The sequence below is a fragment of the Astyanax mexicanus genome, chromosome 2 (genome assembly GCF_023375975.1).
Source record: "Astyanax mexicanus isolate ESR-SI-001 chromosome 2, AstMex3_surface, whole genome shotgun sequence".
NCBI classification, from domain to species: domain Eukaryota; kingdom Metazoa; phylum Chordata; class Actinopteri; order Characiformes; family Acestrorhamphidae; genus Astyanax; species Astyanax mexicanus.
Window position 1 is genome coordinate 59,487,705 of NC_064409.1, and position 21,253 is coordinate 59,508,957.

General features: G+C 40.7%; 1 protein-coding gene across 3 annotated transcripts in view; it reads left to right on the forward strand.

Annotated features, from left to right (window-relative positions):
• Positions 1-21,253, forward strand: part of LOC103024229 (genetic suppressor element 1-like) — a 69,012-nt gene that overhangs the window by 22,298 nt on the left and 25,461 nt on the right. For 2 of the 3 annotated variants that reach the window (XM_022672168.2, XM_049475215.1), the window contains exon 2: positions 17,921-18,118. In XM_022672168.2, the coding sequence (XP_022527889.2) occupies positions 17,921-18,118 (198 nt within the window). Of the gene's footprint in view, positions 1-15,265; positions 15,544-17,920; positions 18,119-21,253 lie in introns of those variants that run through there. The other variant, XM_049475216.1, reaches the window with a different exon arrangement.

The window sequence follows — 21,253 nt, forward strand, 5'->3', positions numbered from 1 at the left end:
TCTGTGTGTGTGTGTGTTGTCTTAGCACTGTACACTGAAGGCTGTAAACGAGACTGAGAAACAAGAAATTCAGGATCAGTAGCTTCAGCTTCTGCTTCTGTACCTTAAGGCTCAGTGTTTTTACAGTATGCACGCACACTAACAGGTTAAGAAGCACGCATGGGCGTGTGTGAAGAGAGTGTGTGTGTGTGTGAGAAAGAGAGTGTGTGTGTGTGTTGTGAGAAGTCTGGCTTAGTGCACCCTCAGGGAGAATGACCCATCCGTTCCTAATGCTGTTTGGCCTGTTTCACACAAAAGCATTACTATCAGTGGGATACACACACTGTGTGTGTGTGTGTGTGTGTGTGTGTGTGCACATCTTAGGGGGAGCAGCCATGTCACGGAAACTCTCCACTGAACATCTGACTCCATTAGACACGCTGCCATTCACTCACAAGCTCTTACTCACCTTTCAGAATCACTCCATGGCTTGTTTGGGTCCGTCTGGTCAGGGAAGGGTTAAATGACCCGGGGCAGCTGGGGCAATAAAAGGCTTTGTGTGTGTGTGTGTATAAAAAGACCCTGGAGTGTGCCATCCACGCTTAAATAGAACAGCTTACATATACACCATAATGACAAATGTATTGGGAAACCTATACATAACAAGTACAGGCATTTTAATAACACTACATAACATTTAAATCCATATAGGCATTAGTTTGGACTTAACAGCTTCCACTAGTTTTGCACGGGAAGCTGCAAGATTCACCATTATGTTGGTGGGATGTTTGGCCTGTTCATTCATCCAGAAGGGCATATGTGAGGTCAGACAATGATGTGGGACAAGATGGCCTGGATCACAATCTGCATTATAGAGGATTGAGGTCTCAAGTCAAGTTCTTCCACACTAAACTCACCCAACCATGCCTTCCTTTTTGAGCCTTGCTTTGTGCATTGAGAAACAGTCATGCTGGAACAGAAAAGGGCATTTTCCTCTATAGTTGGGAAGTGTAACTCGGGCTATGAGCCACCACTTCAGGAAGACACACTTTTCACATGCATTTCTGGGCAAGCTGAGAGGTACAGAACTGTCACTGATAGTAAAAAGAAAAGTATGGGGACTGTATTAAAGGAATTAACACAAGTATGACTTTGTGTTATGCAGGGCTAGACAGTTCTCACAATCATTGTCCTGGACTATCTGTCTCTATCCTGCCTTGATTTTTTTTAAAAGCATTGCTGTGAGCAGGGTTGCCACGCCCAACAAAAATATCCAACACAAAATCAGTCTAAAACCCGCCCTTTAGAAGCTTAAACTAGCCCAAAATATATATCTGTCACACGTTTGAAGCAAATGGCAAAACGACTATGAGCGTACGGCTTAGTATTTTGTTTATAAGGGATTTATTATCAGTCTTGCTATTTATCATAAATTCATTAATAATACAGTTTTATATTTCAGTCAAGAACATTTAATAGTAACATAATTAGCAATTTAGTAATTTCTTTTTTTGCCCCTGTTGAACTCTCTTCTTTCGTCTTTAATATTTTTTTCATCGCCTGGTGATTTCTGGTTACATTGTGATTTCTCTCTCTCTCTCTTGCTCTCTCTTTCCCTTTTCATGCTGTCCTCCCTTATGTTCTCCTGCTTCTTCTAAAGGCCCTGTCCCACTGCGATTGCGTCTAAATATCCACTAAAGTACGTCCAAATATATCAGAAAACACTGCGTCCACTGAGTGAACGCGCTGCGTCCAAAATATAGACGCATTGCGTCCAAATTACGTCCATATTCCGTCTAAATTGAAGTTGGACGCCGACTTCCAAATTTGTATGTCGACTTCCACTCTTTGGACGTCGACTTCCACTTTTTGGAAGTCGACGTCCACCAGCTGGAGCTGGTTCCTCGGGGGCTGGAGCTGGTTCCTCGGGGGCTGGAGCTGGTTCCTCGGGGACTGGAGCTGGTTCCTCGGGGGCTGGAGCTTGTTCCTCGGGGGCTGGAGCTTGTTCCTCGGGGGCTGGAGCTGGTTCCTCGGGGACTGGAGCTGGTTCCTCGGGGGCTGGAGCTTGTTCCTCGGGGGCTCGAGCTGGTTCCTCGGGAGCTGGAACTGCCTCCTCGATGGACGCCAGAAAAATATTTTTATGGACGTCGACGTCCACTTGTACGTGCCGTCCAAATATCCACTAAAATACGTCCGTACTGCGTCTAAATATCCACTAAATTACGTCCATATTAGTCGCCGTCTATTCTGAAAATTTTGGGAGGTACCAAAACCACTAAAGCGTCTAAAGTGGACGGCAACGTCTAAACTACGTCCACTTGGACGGTGCCGTCCAAATATCCACTAAACTACGTCCAGATTGCGTCTAAATATCCACTAAATATCCACTAAACTGCGTCCACTGAAATTTGTACGTACTTGAGTGGATATTTAGACGCAATCGCAGTGGGACAGGGCCTTAAGGACGTAACATCCAAGGCAACACCCAAGGCGGCCGCAGTAATTTTTAAAAGTAGCCCCAAAAAACGCCCACAAGTCCAATTTGGAGGGAAAACCGTGAATCTGGCGACTCTGCCAACTCTGGCTGTAAGGATTTGATTGCCTTCTGCATAAAGATGGTAAAAAGGTCAGAATGTTGGATGATCACCACCCCTTCATCCCCATCTCCCCAACTCATCCTAAAAGTATTGAATGAAGGTTCTAGTTTCTTGTCAGTACTTCTTTCCAGACACTAGACAAGCTTTATTTGTGATTGCAATGTAAAGTAGCTGAATGCAATAATCAAAAAGGGTGTCCACAATTATTTGGACACAAAGTGTACATCTCACTATGACCTGAAATAAGGCTGGTGAGTTGTGTAGTCTGATGGCAGTATGTAGAATGGACCTTCAGTAGCTCTCCCTGCTGCACTGTGGCTGTGTGGTCTGGAGCTGCTTGATTATTATGGGATTATTAGATGAATTGATTAGTGATGTAATTGATAGTGACAGGTGGGCTCTGAGTGAGTATATCACAGTGATGGTCAGTGTACAGGTCTGCACACACACTCAGAACCTAATGCTGGTGTTACAGTCTTGTTTGATAACGTCTTACTGATCAGGGGACAGAGGGTGAAATATGGGTCAACGTGAAGTGACCTGTGTGTGTGTGTGTGTGTGGTTGTGTGTGTGTGTTGGTGTGTATTCAGCCTGTACTTGTAGTAAGTGTGTAAAGCCACATTGTATTAGGATTATCTCAGGTTACTGCTGCTACTGTCGTCTCTGCCAGTCAGCTGCTACTACGTGCATTTACATACACACACACACACACGCACACACACACACAGGCTCACACACCTTAGCTAACAAGCTGCTTTGCTGTATCACTGTCAGCGGTTCAGATGAACCTTTGTATGTGCGTGGGTGAGTAAAGAGAAGAGACAGAGATAGAGGGAGAGAGTTCTGCGCTGGTTAAATGGTGAGAGAGAGGAGTGTGATGAGTGTGTGTGTTTGTGTGTGTGTGTGAGAGAGAGTGAGCAGCTTGTTTCAGTGTTTGATCTGAGCTCAGTTAATCCTTCACACACTGATAAGCAGCTCCTAAACACATCCCATCCTCTCTTAGAGTGAACGAGTAAAGATAAACAACTCTCTCTCTTTTCTTTCTCTCCCTTTTCTGTTAATGTTTCTATGATATTTTTTTCACACTCCCGTCTTTTACTCTTTTTCCACCCCTTTCTCCTCCTATCTATCACGCTCTTTCTCTTGGATCTCTTCTCTCTTTCTTTTCTCCTGCTCTCACTGTCACTTATGTCTTTTTTCTTTTCTATCTTTAATGCTTCTTCTCTTGTTTCTCTCTCTCTCTGTCTCTCTCCCCTCTCCATATCTCTCTTGCACTCTCTTTCTGTTTCTATTCTCTCCTCTTGCTCATGCTTCCTTTATTCCCTTTACTCTGCTTTTTCTCTCTTTCTCCATCTTACTCTTGCTTCTCTCTCTCTCTCTTGTTGTCCTTTCTTTCATAATCTTCTTTCTCACCTTTCACACTCACTATTTTTCTCCCTCTTTCTCTTTCTTCTTACTAATCTCTCAATCTCATTCTTACTATCCTTACTATCCCTTTTTCTCTCACTCTTTTCTTCTTCCTCACTCTATATTGTATTTTGCCATCTTTTCTCTCTTTATCTTGCTTTATTTATTTTCTCCATCTCTCTCACAATTCTCAATTCTTTCTCTCTCTCTTGCGCTCGTCTCTCTATACATACTTCTCAGTTCTTTTGTGTTTCTTTTGTATTTTTCGTTCTTTTCTCCCCCTTTTCTTTTCATTCTTTTTGATTACTCTTTGTTTCTGTTTTTTCTTGCTGTTTAAACTCTTGCCTGATTTTTTCTTGCACCCTGGCCTCCTCCCCCCTCTCATTCAGCACTTCTCTGCTTGATTAGAGTGATGTGGAAGTGATGATATAATGTTTAGAAGCTGAAGGTCTCTGGTGGCTGTGGTGAGCTGCAGAAACACACTCTGTGTTTGGTGGGGTTGAGCTGTGGGCTGAATCAGAACTGAAACTGTTATGTGTAGTTTGTGTGAATCAAAAGCCAGTCAGCATATCAGTTGTGACTCCAGACCCATCGACTCATGGAGGAATTCACTTCTCTTGTCTTCTGGATCAATAGTGAAGGTCTTTAGATTAGTGTTTAATAGATTTACATAAATAGAGTCCTCTAAGCCTCTTCAAAAAGAAGCGAGCTTTCTGCATGTTCTGTTGGACTGGGGCATCAGTGCATGACGCCTCAATTTCAGTTTAGCTTTTCAGTTTTTTAGAATGGTAGTTTACCTGTTTGCACTTGTTGTAAGACCACATGTTTGCCTTTTAAATAAGTATTTTAAATTCACACTGTGTCCAAACTTTTGCCTGTGTGTGAATGTGTGTGGGTCTGTGGCTTTCACTGTTTTTATTAGGAGGGATAGAATGAGGGGCCACACACACACACACCGATTAGGAAAGGGTGAACACACTTTCTGAACTGTTAATAGTCTATAAACTGCCCCTTTCTCTACTAGAAAAACTCTCTCTCTCACACACACACATGCACGTAGAGTGCTAAGAGAGAGAGAGAGAGAGAGGGTAATTAGTAAACGGCAGGAAGCATTAAAGCCGTGATTAGGAATAGCTCTGGAACCATTCATAGAAACAAATGCATGTGTAAGTGGTGGAGAGAAAGAGAAGGAGAAGAGAGAGAAAGAAAAAAGAGGGTAGATAGAAGGAAAGGGTGTGTGAGATAGATAGAGAAAAATGGGTGGGGGAAGTGGGAGATAAAGAAAAAGAACTCTAGAGAGAGGGGAGTATACATATATAGTGTTTAAATATGGTCTCTACTGTAGCTCCACTCGGTTACAGCCTCTTCTATATCTCTACTATATCTCTAAATTCTCTATATCTCCAAATCCTTATTTACTGTATCTTTATTGTGGCCTTTACTGTATATCCAGTGTATATCCTCTATGGCCTCCACTGCATATCTGCAATTACAGTGGCCACTAATATATCTATACTATGGCATATATCTATACTATGACTATATTTACTATTTCTCTGCTATAGACTCTGTTTCTTCAATTTATCTCTGCGGTATAAACAGGGCCTCTACTGTATCTCCACTGTGGCCTCTACTCTATCTCTGCTATACACTCTACTGCAATCCCCACTATGGCCTCTACTGTATTTCTACTATGGCCTCTACTATATCTCTGCTATACACTGTACTGTATCCCCATTATGGTCTCTACTGTTTCTCCACTATATCTCTACTGTGGTCTCTACTGTTTCTCCAATATATCTCTACTATGTCCTCTACTGTTTCTCCAATATATCTCTACTATGTCCTCTACTGTTTCTCCAATATATCTCTACTATGTCCTCTACTGTTTCTCCACTATATCTCCACTATGGACTCTACTGTTTCTCCACTATATCTCTACTGTGTCCTCTACAGTTTCTCCACTATTTCTCTACTGTGTCCTCTACTGTCTCTCTACTATATCTCTACTGTGTCCTCTACAGTTTCTCCAGCATATCTCCACTATGGCCTCTACTGTTTCTCCACTATATCTCTACTATGGCCTCTACTGTTTTTTCAATATATCTCCATTATGGCCACTACTGTTTCTCAAATATATCTCTGCTATGGCCTTTACAGTTTCTCCAATATAGCTCCACTATGGATTCTACTGTTTCTCAAATATATCTCTGCTATTGCCTCCACAGTTTCTCCAATATATCTCAACTATGGCCTCACAGTTTCTCCAGTATATCTCTGCTATTGCCTCTACTGTTTCTCCACTATATCTCTACTACACCCTCTACTGTTTCTCTACTATGGCATCAACTGTTTTTTCCAATATGTCTCTGCTATGGCCTGTACTGTTTTTCTTTACAACCATTAGACCATAAACCACTGCAGAGAGTGCATATCACTCATACAGACAAAAAGGAAAGAAGAATAAGTCAATTCTTTTTATTTTTTATTGAAGATTAATTTTTAAAGATTAATTATCACCATTTTGGATCTTTTTACACATGCTTCACTGTTAGCTGTGCTGAAGTGTGTTAAGTCCAAACAGCAGCAGCGGTGTGTGGTAACAAATACGACTAAACCCTGGCTGGTGGTGCTCCCTTAGGCCCTCAGAAGCAGCAGCAGTAGGAGCTGTGTTGAGTAGGATCTCTGAGCTCTGCCATTTTTCCCCCAGGGCTTTAGAAGTAACTGCAGTGGAGCAACAGCTGGCCAGAGTCTCACACTTCCCTCAGGGGAGCGGAGACAGACAGGAGCACCACTGCAACACACAGACACAAACACAGACACACAATCAATTAAAGCTTGTGTTTATATCATTTTAGCTCAAGCTAGCTTATTATTGGCATCACTGTGTTAAGTATACATTTATTATACATTAACGGCATCTAGCAGATGCACTTATCCAACGTAACTTAGCTGTTTAGCTGTCCACTCAAAAAGTATCCCTAGTTAGTGAATAGACTCTTAAGATATTCAAAGCTTAGATACTACTAGACACGACCACCGTAGATACAATGTCTTATTTCTAAAAATGTGGACATTTGATTGCAATCTCAAGCTTCAGAAAGTGCAAGATTATTGCAGAACGAAGTGCTTTTGAAAGAGATGGGTCTTAAGTCGGTGTTTGAAGACAGCAAGCGAGTCTGCTGTTAGGATACCCAGGGGAGTTCATTCCACAGCCTTGGCGCCACGACAGAAAAAAGGGCTAGATGCTTGTCTTCCATGTGTCTTGAAGAATGGAGGCTTAGGCTGAGGCATACAAATAAGCTGAAGCTCAAAATGTTCTTGGTATTGCATGGTTGTTGAACACAGCCCTTAGGTACAGAGAGCCTGGTCCATTTTTGGCTTTTTGGTTTGCTGGGCCACAATCAGGGTTTTGGATATGATGTGGGCTGCTAGAGAAAGTCAGTGAACTGAAGGCAGCAGCATGACTGAACATGACTGGTTAGGTTGGAGCCAAGTCAAGGTCAAGATACCAAGGAATTGAACAAGCACGTGGGTGGGGTGAATTCTGTGGATTCTGTTGTAGATTAGACTGCATGACTGAGTCAGGTGTGCAGTATGAGTGGGGTTAGGTAAGATGGTACAATGTTTTAAGAGTTTCGGTGTAAATGTGGTATGTACAGAATGTTTGGGGTGTACCCAAACTTTTAATAGACAGCGTGCGCACCGAGTAGAGTGTTTTCAGACATCTGTCACCTAAAATAAGGCACTCGCCCGGCTATTTTTTTTTTGTTCTTCTTAATAAACAAAATGCTGGCTCTCTCCAGCTGTAGAAGACACTGGTGTTGTCATCAGCGTTCCTGATGTGCATAATTACAGTAAACCGAAGAGCGACAGTGGAGCACAAAGCAGGCGTAGCCCGTGTTGAGTAATCCATCAGAGCATCAGTCATTAGCAGCGTTCGCTTTCAACAAATGACAAGGAGAAGCGAGGGCTGATGAGAGGAGGACAGGAGACAAAGACAGAGAAGAAAGAATGGCTTTGATTAAAGAGAGGCTTTCACTGGCGCTGCCTGTACGTTTCAGGGAGAGGGCAGAGGGGTCAGCTCTTCTCTTTATTCATCCACACTCGTCTCCTTCTTTCATCTTCTCCTCGCGTGTTCATGGCTTCTCTTATGGATCACTTTCCGTTTCTCTCCTCCATTCACGTACGCCGCGCTGGATAATCACAGCCTTGTTTGCTGATGCAGGTCTCTCTCACTTGTAGGGCTTCGCTATTAATTGCATGTTAAACAAAAGTGCAGTGTTGTCGATCCTGAAGGGTCGTAATTTAGGGCCGTGACACAGTTCGTGCTTTCTAATCAGAGGATTGGCTGTTGGGTGCAATTTAATACTTTAATGCAGTATTGTTAATAAATACAATCAGCTTGTGATAGCACTTATACTAATTTCACTTATTCAGTTGTGTTTGAACCTTGTGATAAACCTTGTGTCCTGTCCGAGGAGATATTCCTGCCTTGTGCCCCGTGATTGCTGACGAAGTCTAGTTAGTTCTACCATAGGAATACATTGATCCTAATGCCAGGAATATAAACCACCCCAACTAAAAGAGCAGGTGTCCTAATACGTTTGATTATATAGTGTAAAACCATGGTAGGGGTTTTATGTTATATTAATGTAATCCTAATTCATTGATATGTGACCATTTTCAAAGTCTAGTCCTACTGCACTCTTGACCAAGAATAATTGATTTTTGTAAAACAAGCAAATTAAATTCCATGTTTTAGGTGCTGATATACAATGTGGACAAAAGTATTGGGACACCTGCTTAGCATGTCCATTTTGGTACCATGCCTAATGCCAGGGGTATAAACCACCCCAACTAAAATGTTTAGGTGTCCCAAAACTAAAATATTAAAAACATTGCCATTTAAAGCATTTATTTGCAGAAAATAAGAAATGGCTGAAATAACAAAAAAAAAAAGAGTTTTTAGACCTCAAATAATGCATATTCATAAATTTCAGACATCAATATTTGGTGGAATAACCCTGGTTTTTAATCACAGTTTTATGCATCTTGGCATGTTCTGCTCCACCAGTCTTACACACTGCTTTTGGATAACTTTATGCCACTCCTAGTGCAAAAATCATGCAGTTCAGTTTAGTTTGATGGCTTGTGATCATCCATCTTCCTCTTGATTATATTCCAGAGTTTTTTTTTTTAATTTTTTTTTATATTTGATATATACAAGAGCAGGTGTGTGTATTAAATGAGATTCCCAGTATTTTTAATTCCAATTTTTAGACTAAATGTATTTCACAGTACTACTGAAAAAAGGCTTATGACACACACACACACACACACACACACACAGATACACTGAGGTTAATGAGCAGAAGGCAGGTGTGTTTGAGGCTCTCTGTGGTCTTAATGAACGCCGAGGGCAGCTCAGGTCCCAGCGGTCGCCCACGCATCACTGCTGTTCTATCGCCATTAGGGACGTCTGTGAGAGTGTATGTGTGTGTGTGTGTGTGTGTGTGTGTGTGTGTGTGTGTGTGTGTTCCTGTGTGCATGTTTTCAAATGTGTGTGTGTGTGTGTGTGTGTGTGTGTGTGTGGTGGATGTACGTGTCTGCTGGTATACTCTACAAAACAGGCTGACATGTCATCCATCATCCATGTTCCCTTGCTGCACTCCTGTTGGATTTCCATAAGCTGCTGCTGCTGCTGCTGTGGAGCTGGGCTGCTGGATTTGCATGGGCTGCACTGTCTAATGAACAGGGCTGTCTGCAGCCAGGAGCAAACTGCAGGACTACAGGAGAATCCTGCTGCTGCTGCTGTTACTGCTACTGCCTCCGCTGCTGCTGTTAGTGCTACTGCTGACTCAAAGCCCTGCGCTGTCCACTGGGAGGGAAGACAGGGTGGAGAGAGAAAGAGAGAGAGAGAGGGAGAGAGAGAAAAAGAATAAAGGAAAGACAGAGAGAGAGGGGAGCACATTGACTACTAGAAAGCTAAAGTGCACAGCGTCAGCTTGAATTCAAGGGTACGTACATTCATATATATAAGGCAACCCTGTAAGAATTACACTTACACACGTTTATACATTTTATACAGAAGACTAAAGACACGCCCCGAGTTTTGTTCAGTGCCAGCTATGCTCATAAAATGTCTTGAGACCAAAAAAAAATACACCATTAGTTCAGAGGCAGGGGAGCTAACCAAAGGCCTAGGTGTTGGTTGATGTGTTGATTAAGGTGGTCTTTTGCACTGAGAGTTCAGCTCAGTCAGGTCCCTCAACTCAGGGGGCCACACAGTGTCACCCTTCCCCTTGGAATCAAGTTACAAAAGGAAGTGGTTTGAAATCCTCCCCCTAAAGAAAAAATGGGACAACCTTTCAAGAACATGATACATCATCACAATAAAGAAATAAAATAAATTAAGAAAAAAATAATAAAACACTACTTTCTAGATTACTAGGCTACTTTTGGGACATGCTAGTCTTTTGTAGTAGCAAGGGCTTTAAAATTCATCAACTCACTGCTTGGTCTTGTTTAATTCTTTACATTCCACCCCACCTTAAACACCTTAAGCAGCCTCGGTAAATGCTGTTGCTCCATTTAAGGTGGAACATGAGCTTGCTGTGATATTTAAAAAAGAAATCTCTTTTTGGAGGGGCATTTAGTCCCAGCTTGGTCTGTCACGATAATATTTTTTTGTGTCAATATGTGGTTTCCAGAAATTATTGCAATGTTATTGTAGTTTTAGGACTTTTTTTTATGTCACATCAGTGGCAGCATATGTGATAATTCATTTGTATATTATTGCACTTCCACATTACTGTTATATAGCAATAGCCATTTAAAAACTAAGAATATTCGGACATTGAAATTGGAATATAAAAATAATTAAATATTCTAATAAAAAAAAAAGGTAAAACAAAACTGTCCACATACTTGCTCTTTTATGTTAATGGGCTCTTCTCGCAAAGGAAACACAATGGCCAATATCAAGGTCAGCAAAAAATGGTTGGAAAAAAAAATCAGGGCTCATTCAGGTTAATAGGTTTTCCTCAAAAAGTAACATTATTGAGGTTGTTGTGTCCATATATTGTACAATAAATCGATAATGTAATTTTTCTGACAGGCCTCGTCCCAACACTTCACTCTACTTTAAGGAGCAACTGGAGTGGCAGGGCAAAATAGGATTGGGCCTGCCATGTGACCTCAAGCAACGTAAACAATGGATCATGTGATGTGAGCATCTCTCATGAGCTAAATTGTCGTCCAATTGCCATCAAAAATCACGTTTGGGTTGAATATCGACCAAAACCAATCCGTACATGGTCAATCAATCCTTAATCAATCTAGTTTTTATGGTTAAATTAAAACTATTCTTGATTGACCAATTAGATATTTTGATCTGACTTCTTTGAATATCTTCTGTCCTCCTTCACAAACCAATAGAAATGAAAAATGTCTGTGTTAATTAGGCCTGTCACAATACTATTTTCTTTTGTGGACGATATATCGTCCTAAAAAGTATTGCAATAAACAATATTATTGTCATTTTAAGACCATTAAATTCCACTAACACAAATATGAAAATAAAATTGCATAACAAAGCAATAATACCCTTTTAAAGACATCCTTTTTATCATAATTAATCATTATTTAGGAAATATATACTTTTCAATTTCGATAACATGCTGCAGTCCACTCTTGTTTGTATGGAGTCACGTTTATTGAAGCATTGGTCATTGCACAACAGGTTCAAATATTGTTTACTGTTATACATGCCAACAAACATACAAATAAACACAGTAGACAATATCACGATTATGAAATATTATTGAGGTCATGTCCATTTATTGTACGATAATTCGATAACATAATTATCGTGACAGGCCTAGTGTTAATAGAACTAAATATGAGTGTTTGTACTTGTCAAATTGGTAAACTGCACAGCCTGTCTGTTTCACAACAGCAAAATAAAAACTGCCTTGTTTAGTATAATGAATGCTTTTCAGTCCATTACTGCCCAAAGTCTAGACGTCTGGACATCTCCAAACTCTCTCTAGATATCTTCTTCATTAATGTCTATAGATTGCAGACTTTGGGATGGGCAGTAATTGCCAGAAACAATTGGCTAAACACTATTATACTCATTTTGTCCGATTACTTTTTGGGTTTGTGAAGCAGAGGAACTGTGTGGTTTACCAATCATAGCTTTAAAGGTTGTTAAATTCTTCAAACTCATACTCATAGTTTCAATTCAACTACAATGTGGACTACAGAGAGAGAGAAAAGCAGAGAATGCCGTTGTGCCCCTATCCAATTATTTGTGGGCAGTGGACTCTGGATAGATCAGTATGTAACTGATATATCAGGAAAGATCAGAACGTTTGTTCTATATCTTTATGCTGTAGGTATATGTGTGTGTGTGTGTGTGTGTGTATGTGTGTGTGTGTGTGTGTTACCCAGTAATCCCCTGATTCACTGCTTGTGTTCAAAGATAAGAGTTGAAAAAGCCACAGGCCTCAGTCCTGCCAGGTCAGAGATTAAAGCTGTCTATCTCACCCCATCACTCATCACTATTTGTGGGTGTGGGGTGGGGTGGCATGTGTTGTGTGTGTTTGAGAGAGACAGAAAGCTGAGGGGGGTGGGGTGGGGTGGGGGTGTTGGGGGTGAGGTGTTAAGTGTTCCTAACTTCCTATTAAAGCTGTGAAAGGAGCTGTTAAACAAGCGGGAGGATTGCTTTGTGACTTTAAGACATTTTATTCTATATCTTTTTCTCTATTTTTCTATCTGCTTTGTTTCTGTGTGTCTCTCCGTTCTTGTGTCTGCTTGTAGACACTGATACGTATCAGTGCGCCTAAAGTCATAAAAATGACTAGAATTCTGACAAATAATCTGTCAGAGAATTCACTGAATACCTAAACTGTGTGGAAGCTGTAGCTGTATCTGTCTGTTTGTCTGTCTGTCATGTTTCCACAAAGACTCAAGTTATTTATTCTAAACGTAGGCAGTACAGTAAAGTATTTAGGGTTTTATATAGCCTATATAAGTGTTAAAGTAGTGTGACTTAGTGTTAAAAAGGAAGTATGTTTTTTCTGCCTAATTTAAGGGTACAGAAAAAAAAAAAGGCTAAGGCTAAAAAGGTGTTAAAATGATAGATGGCAGTTCTATATTCCTCTAGATGACAATGTTGCTTCACGCGCTGTCTAGTGTTCTTGTAATCTAGTCGTCTTGTAACCTGTAATCGTTCACATATCTGCATATCTGAGACAGATGCACGCCAATCTTTGTAGCATGCTCTTTTAATGAGTGTTTATATAAGAAAACTGATTTCTATGAACACCACTGTAACTGTAGCTGTTTTTCAGGTCTATACTTAAAAAAAAAACTACCTCAGAAATGGAATGAATTCAATTCTGACCTTGTGAGTCAAAGAATTCTGTGACATTTGCCAGGAAAATGTCGTCAAAACATATGGGAACATTGTTGTTTACCACAGGGTGTGATGGCAAACATTTCTAAGCATGCCATTCATTGTTCACTGGAATTAAATGAGCTCAATCATGCACATCAGTTAAGGAAAGAGACGCCATTTAAAATAAAGAGACGCCATTTAAAAGGGTAAATACTGGAGATGTCTCAATCCATTTATTTTAAATCTGATCTAATTCAAGTCGAGTATTGTTCAATATCGGTCAGACCTGATCTATTAATCTACTAAAATATCTGATTTTAATGTATTTTAATGGATTAAAATATGCCTGGATAGGATCAGAACATTCTTAAAAATTACTTCAAAATGTGCTTTGATTTGCATCCGTTCTGTTCCAATAGATCGAATCAGGGGATCCCTAGTAGATTATAACAAAACATGCTGGGTTTATATAAGTTCTGATCCAATAGATCAGATCAGAGGATCCCTAGCTAATTCTATTAAAACATGCTTGGCTTGGTACCAATTCTAATCTACTGGATCGGATCAGGAGATTCCTAGCAAATGTAATTAAAACATGCTTTGTTTTTTTGCAGTTCTGAACCACTATATATAGGATCAGGACATTCCTAGTAAATTATATTAAAATATGCCTGGCTTGGCTCCAATTCCAATGTACTGGATCGGATCAGGGGATCCCTGGTAAATTCTAATAAAACATGTCTGGGTTTATGTAAGTTCTGATCCTCTAGATCAGACCAGGAGATCCCTAGCTAATTTCATTAAAACATGCTGTGCTTAGCTCCTAATTAAATCTAATGGATCATATAAGGAGATCCCTAGTAACGTCTATTGAAATACGCTTGGAATTACATTTGTTCTGATCCAATAGATCAGATCAGGAAAACCCTAGCAAATTCTATTAAAACATGCTCGGGCTTATATCAGTTCTGATCCACTAGATCCGATCAGGAGATTCAGAGTAAATTCTATTAAAATGTGCTTGGATTTGAACAGTTCTGATTCTATTAAAATATGCTTCTGATGCACAAAATCAGATTAGGGCATTCTTAATCAATCTTTTAAAACATGCTTGAGTTTATTTAAAATCTGATCCCTAGTAAATTCTGTTTAAATATGTTTGGATTGGCCCTACTGCTGATCTATTGGATTGGATCAGGAGATCCCTAGTAAATTCTATTAACATTTGCTTGGATTGGCTCTAATTATGATCCAGTGGATTAGATCAGGACATTCCTATACATTTTCATTAAAATGCTTTAGAATTGCCCCCAACTCCAATCTACTAGATCAGATCAGGACCTCTATTGTAAATATATTAATGACTTTTGTCCTTTTCCTTTTCTTGTTTCTTAAATTCTATAATTATTCATGTGTGTTAATAAGTGTGTGTGTGTTTGTAGGGAGGGGGGGTGCCTACAAGTCCCTACAAGTCTTCTTCTTCTTCTTCTTCTTCTTCTTCTTTTCTCCCTCTGTCTCTCCCTCTTCATGTCAGAGTATATTGAAATGTGTTTGAGGGGGTCAGCCGGCTGACCTCTGACCCATGGAGTGGATGGGTAGGATGTCCCTGTGTGTGCCCGTGGTATCTCTGAATGGCTGAAGAGTCGCCCGGGGCAACAAGGGAGGAGACGGAGAGGGCAGGAGGAGGGTGTGCCCCGTGACTTCAGAGCGGTTGCTAGACAGAGAATAAGAGAGAGAGAGGGTGTGGGGGAGGGGGGAGAAGAGGAGGGGGAAGGGAAAGAGAGAGAGAGAAATGAAGACCATGTGACTCCACAGCAGCTGTTAGATAGAGAGAGAGAGAGAAAGAGAGAGAGAGATAGTAGTGTGTGAGTGTATATGTGTGTGTGTGTGTTCTAGTGTGTGTTCTGGCCACAGGGAGTGAAGGAGTGTGAGTTGATGTGGTGCTTCATTAGATAAGCTCTACACAGCACCCATGAGCGTAGAGATAGAGCTAAAAGAGAGGGAGAGAGAGAGAGAGAGAAAGGAGATGAGGAGCAGTGAGTGTGCTGATTCTCTTTAAATAAAAGAGTGGAGAATGCTGAATGTGGAGACACGGTGGGCTGGCTGATATATGAGGAGTGCAGGAGTTGCTTCTCTGTGGAATAGACCACTGGGGTAGGAAGCATTTTATCATGTATTTTGAGCGTAATTGCATTTTCTCACTGTTCATGTGTTTGTGTGTGTGTGTGTGTGTGTGTGTGTGTGTGTGTGTGTGTGTGCCTGTGCCTGTGTTTGTGGCTGTGTTTGGCACATTTTACATTTATAGTATCTTCAGTTCATACTCATTTATAATACTAGTACAATGATCATCATTACCCTTCTGAAATGAATAGTTTGTAACTGGTTTATTTCTTACTAATTCACACTTTTTTTATTTTTATTACCTTTTCTGTTAGTTAAATAGCTGATACTCCTCCTGTGTTTCTCTGAGCATTATCTTTGTATGTGTGTTTGTGTGTTTGGCAATATTTATATGTGTAGTATGTTCATTCATACTTGTTAAGATACTAGTACAATGTTTAGTTATTGTACTTGTGTAATAAACAGTTTGTAACTGTTTTATTACTTACTAAGTCACACTTTATTACTTTGTCAGTTTTTCTGTCAAGCAGCCGGTACTCCCTCTGTGTTTCTTTGAACATTAGCTTTTGTATATATGTGTGTGTGTGTGTGTGTGTGTGTGTGGCTGCATTTGCCTGTAATTACATTCATAGTATGTTAAGTTATATTAATTAACAATACTAGTGCTATAGTTATTTATGAGTTTGTAACTGGTTTATTACTTTAATGCACACTACACATTACTTTCTCATCTTTGGTGTTAGTAGCTATTACTCTATGTGTTTCTCTGTGTAACCTTGTATTTGTGTGTGTATGTTTGTGTGTGTGTATTTGGCTGGTTTTCATTACTACTATATTCAGTTCTTATACTAGAACAGCTGGTATTTTAATAGTGTAATAAACAGTTCAGAACTACTTCACTACTTCAAAAAAATTAATTTATATATAGTTTCAGTCGGTTAAGCAGCTGATACCCCCTGTTTTGGTCTTAGTGCTGTATGTTTATATGTATGTGTGTGTGTGTGTTTGCATGTGTGGAGGGGGTTATTTATCTTCCTTTACATTTATAAAACCCTAACCGAACCCTAACACGAACCCTAGTTCAGTTCACACTTTTTTATATATTTCATACACTAGTCTAATGCATGTATTTACCTAGTAACTTCAAAGTATTCAATTACCTTTTTATCTTTTTGTGTGTGTGAGTGTGGGTTTATTTGGCACTATTACGAGTTGCATACGTAATGTTACAAATAGGATCAAACTTATTTATTACTTAATAATTAACACTTTATTACTTCATGCCGCCTATTACATGCTGTGCCACCTATGCCACAGATTAATCAGACACTCTCTTCTGTGTGTGTAGATGGTTCTATCAGACTGGTTGTTTTTGAACATGGTGTGTGTGTGTGTCAGTATAAGGGGTGTATTTGAGTGTGTGATGGAGATTTGAGCTGTAATGAGCTTTCAGTGGAGGGGAGTCAGGGGACGGGCTAATACTCGCTATGACCACCAAAGCCGCTAATTTCGTTATTAATTTGCTCTTTGCAGTTCAACATGAGGGCAAAGGGTGAAGCAGAGGTTACTGTGATAAAGCTCATGATACACATTTGTGTGTGTGTGTGTGTGGCTGTGTTTGTGTGGCTGTGTGTGTATGGAGTGAGTGAGTGACCAGTAATGGCCATTATGAGATACAGCCTACATGCTGTGTTCTGTGATAGTAATTACATCCTGGTGTGTACATCACACACACACACACAGACATACACACACACACACACACTTCCCTCTGTGTGTTGTAGCCTCTGGGGCCCAGCTCTTCACACAGTCAATCCACAGTCAGCTCAGTTCATAAGCTCATTAATTATACTGTCATGTGCATGTTGTGAAGCAATAACACCCCCCCCCCCCACACCCCACACACACACATCCACTACCATATCCCCCCCCCCACAGGAGATGTTGCGTGATGCTGTAGGTGTGTAGATGAGAACATGTCATTGATTTGCTCTGGAGGTGTAGCAGAATCCACTTCCTGATTGATTGCATCCGGTTAAGAGGTTCCGTTATCTTTCCATTAATGGAGAGATGGAGGGATGTGGTTTTGGATGTTCCGTACAGACGCAAAATCCTGTGTGTAAGTCTGCGTGTGTAAGTGAGTGTGTGAGAGTGTATCACTTGCAGAGAAAGCACTATCTAAAGGTCACGGCCCCTGTGTGAAAGCGACACCTGTCTCGGCGTGGCGCACACGCACACACACACGACCGTGTACACACACACATTTATTTAAATATTAGCTCTAGTTAATCCATCTTTTGCTTATAGTATCTAAAATGCAAATAATAATGGAAATGATCACATTTAAATCTCTCTTTTTCTTTTTTTCTGTTTTTCCCCTCCCCCCTCCCGCCCCTTCTGTCCCCTTCAGGCATGAGCCATGAGCCAAAGTCGCCATCGTTAGGGATGATCTCCACAGCAACGCGCACCACGGCGACCGTCAGCCCCCTCACCCCCTCCCCCATCAATGGAGTAGTGGTGGCCAATGGGAGTCCAGTGTCTCAGTCTGCTCACTCCGGATTCGCCGCTGCCCTCCGCAAACTGGCCAAACAGGCCGAAGAGCCTCGAGGTGGGATAGCCCCCTCTCTCTCACTTCTTCTTCTTCTCCTCCTTCCTTCTCTCTGTCTCTCTCTCTCAACCATTCTTTACCCACCACATGCTTTCTGTCTTGACTTGCTGCTTTGTGTGTCATCAGGTCACACAGTTTACCACTAATACACACTTTCCTGTGTGTGTGTGTCTGTGTATGTTTATTCCAGGCCTGCCTTGGAAAGAAAGTGTTTTTTTTCTTTATTTAGTGTTGCTCTCACATTATTTTCCTGATTTTACAAAGTAAGCAAGTTAGCATGCTAGTTAAACACAAAATAACTGATCTTGTGGCACGAGGGGGATGTAAATGTGGAGCCAATCGGAAAACCCCATATTATTATATCCTCTAACTGAAGAGTGCAGTGTCAAACTGTGTCAATACGGAAAAGCCACTGGAATGGTTACCATCCATGCTCTGAACCAATGAGACCTGCAGGGAGAAAGGGGTCACTATGTTAAAAAAAAAAGTCTGTAGGTTGAAAAATTAATTAAAATTATTTCCTTAATGTAGACTTTAGATGTCCAAATGTTTGTGGACACTCATTCTACTGAATGTAATCAGTTTTAAGACACTTGTGGAGAAGTATTGCAAATAGAAGCTCTGGAGCAGAGGAACTGATAGTATTGTCTAATGCCAGGCATGGATCAGAGGGATGTACACCCTCCAGCATAGAGCTGTGGAGCACTGGAACTGTGTTCTCATGGTACTAGGGGGATATAGGCTATATTGGGGTGCAGTGGAATGATGTAATTGTGACCTCGACTGGTATAACCCTTCCAGGATTGAATTATGGTGCAGTGTTCTTGTGACCTAGACTGGTACAAACCCCCTAGCATGGAGCTAGAGGAGTATAGAGGGGTATAGAGCCTCCAACTGGAGCTGTGGAGCATTAGAATTGTGTTCTTGTGACCTAGACTGGTAAAAACCACCCAGCATGTTTTTTAGGGTTAATCTCGAACCATACAGGTTGAGTTATGTAGCTGTGTTCCCACATCCTATACAATGCAGATCTTTGGGAGGTTGGTTTGCCTTTGGTTGTTTTTTTGTTTTCTTTCAAAGTCTCTCTCTCTCTTTCTCTCTAAACCGGCAATGTATCCAGTTTTGTCAGTAAGGACAATGTTATTTAGATCAGTTAAGGGTTTTCTACAGACACACACCTGTACACACATACACACTCTTTCTCTGAACTGCAGGCTCTATTGCGGTGGTCAGATCACGCTGAATTGATTTGAATAATATTTGCATGTGGATTCTGCTGAGTTTCAGATGGCTGGCACATTATTGAGATACCCATCTGTTTGTGTGATTGCGTTCAAGCTGCGGCCAAAGACACACGGACACACGGACACGCTCACAAACACACACACACACACACACACACACACATCCAACATGCATGCCCACTTACTCACACACACACACACACACATACACGCGCTCTTTGTTTTGTAATGATATATGTTTAACACACGCCACAGCTTCCATGGAATTTGCCTGTGGTCTTCAAGCTGTGGCTCTTGCTGTCAGTAATGTCAAACACAGGCCGGAGATAAAAGGGAGCAGGGCTGCTGGGAGGAGATGATCAGATGATCAGGTGATCTCTGAGGAATCTCTTTCTTTTTTCTTTTTGTAATGAGATGTAATAAGAGTGTGGTGTTTTAGATCACGGTGGTCTTAAACACTAAAAAGGACGAGTTTAGAGCAGTTGAGTTTTTTTTTTAATTGTATACTTTTATGCAGACTATGTATAAATCAAAGGGATTCTAAATCATGATTTATATTGTAATCATAGATTTCCATGCTTTTATGATTGTTTTTTCAAGTCTACTAAAATTGAATAATACTGATGTGCTGATACTGATGGAAAACGATTGTCTATCAATATGGCTGTGTCAGCAGCTTCTAATTAACATCTTGTTGTTCAACTCAGATGACTGTGAAAGGCCTTAGATACTTTACCTTAAAACGTAAAAAAAGTATTTGATTACAGAGCATTTTTCTAAAAGAAAGCTCAGCTTAGTCTAATCCAAGCTTCTCCTAACTCAAACGTTTCATCTTTGCAACTCAACATGAGCAAAAATACATATATTGAGGCTATATTGAGCCTCAAAAGCCATGTAAGCAAATGTTGCACAAGCGATGCTCAATTTGTTTACTGTCTATTTTGGCATCTACAGTTTAAAATTTCCCCATTATCACATGGGGCTTGGATCTTTTTATTCTTAGGCCTCTGATCATGGAGACAGTTAGACAGTTGCCCCACTCTAGAGCTGTAAAACCATGTACACAAGTATTGGATGGAGATAAAATATTCCACAGCTCAATGCTGGCAGGCTTTATCATGTTTATCCTGTTCTAGTCTAGGACTATTCTACTGACAGTAATTCTCTACAGGGACTGGACAAGCTGTGTGTGAATTTGCACATCTCTGTCAGCAATGGGCACTTGGGAACGTATAGTAAAGTAGCTGAATGTGTTTAGTAGATGGGGTGTCCACAAATATTTGGACATATAGTGTGTATTATGTAGACTTTAGGAAGCCTTCATTTTTATGAATGCAGAAAGAACACAATGTAAAAAGTGCATGGACTAGATACAGCCATCAATTCTCTTATTCTAGAAAGGTGAGGAGAATATGTTCTATAACAATTCGACTATTGATATGTACATACAGTAAGTGTTTGCATTTAGTACATTAATACTGAGAACACTGGGAATCTCGTTTATTTCATTAGAGACTAGACTTACTAATGATTATTGGGGTTAAAAATAGGCTTTCCTGCTGTGAGAGTGAGTATCTGTGTCTGTCTTCGGCTCTAACCTCATCTGTTAGTATCTTCCTCTTGGCTTTGATTAGAAAGAGAGAGAGAAAGAGACGGAGAGAAAATGAGAGAGAGAGAGAATGAGAAAGAGTGTGTATGTGTGTGTGTGTGTATCGACTGGGCCAGCTCTTAACTGTACGGTACAGTAGTGCCCCTGCAACTGAATCAATCTGATTTATCTCCACTAATTGCCATTGGCCCTCCACTGCTTACTGAACCATATAATGCCTGTCTCACTGTCTGCCCGCCTGCGTGCCTGTCTGCGCGTCTGTCGCTGTGGAGAGTTATTCTC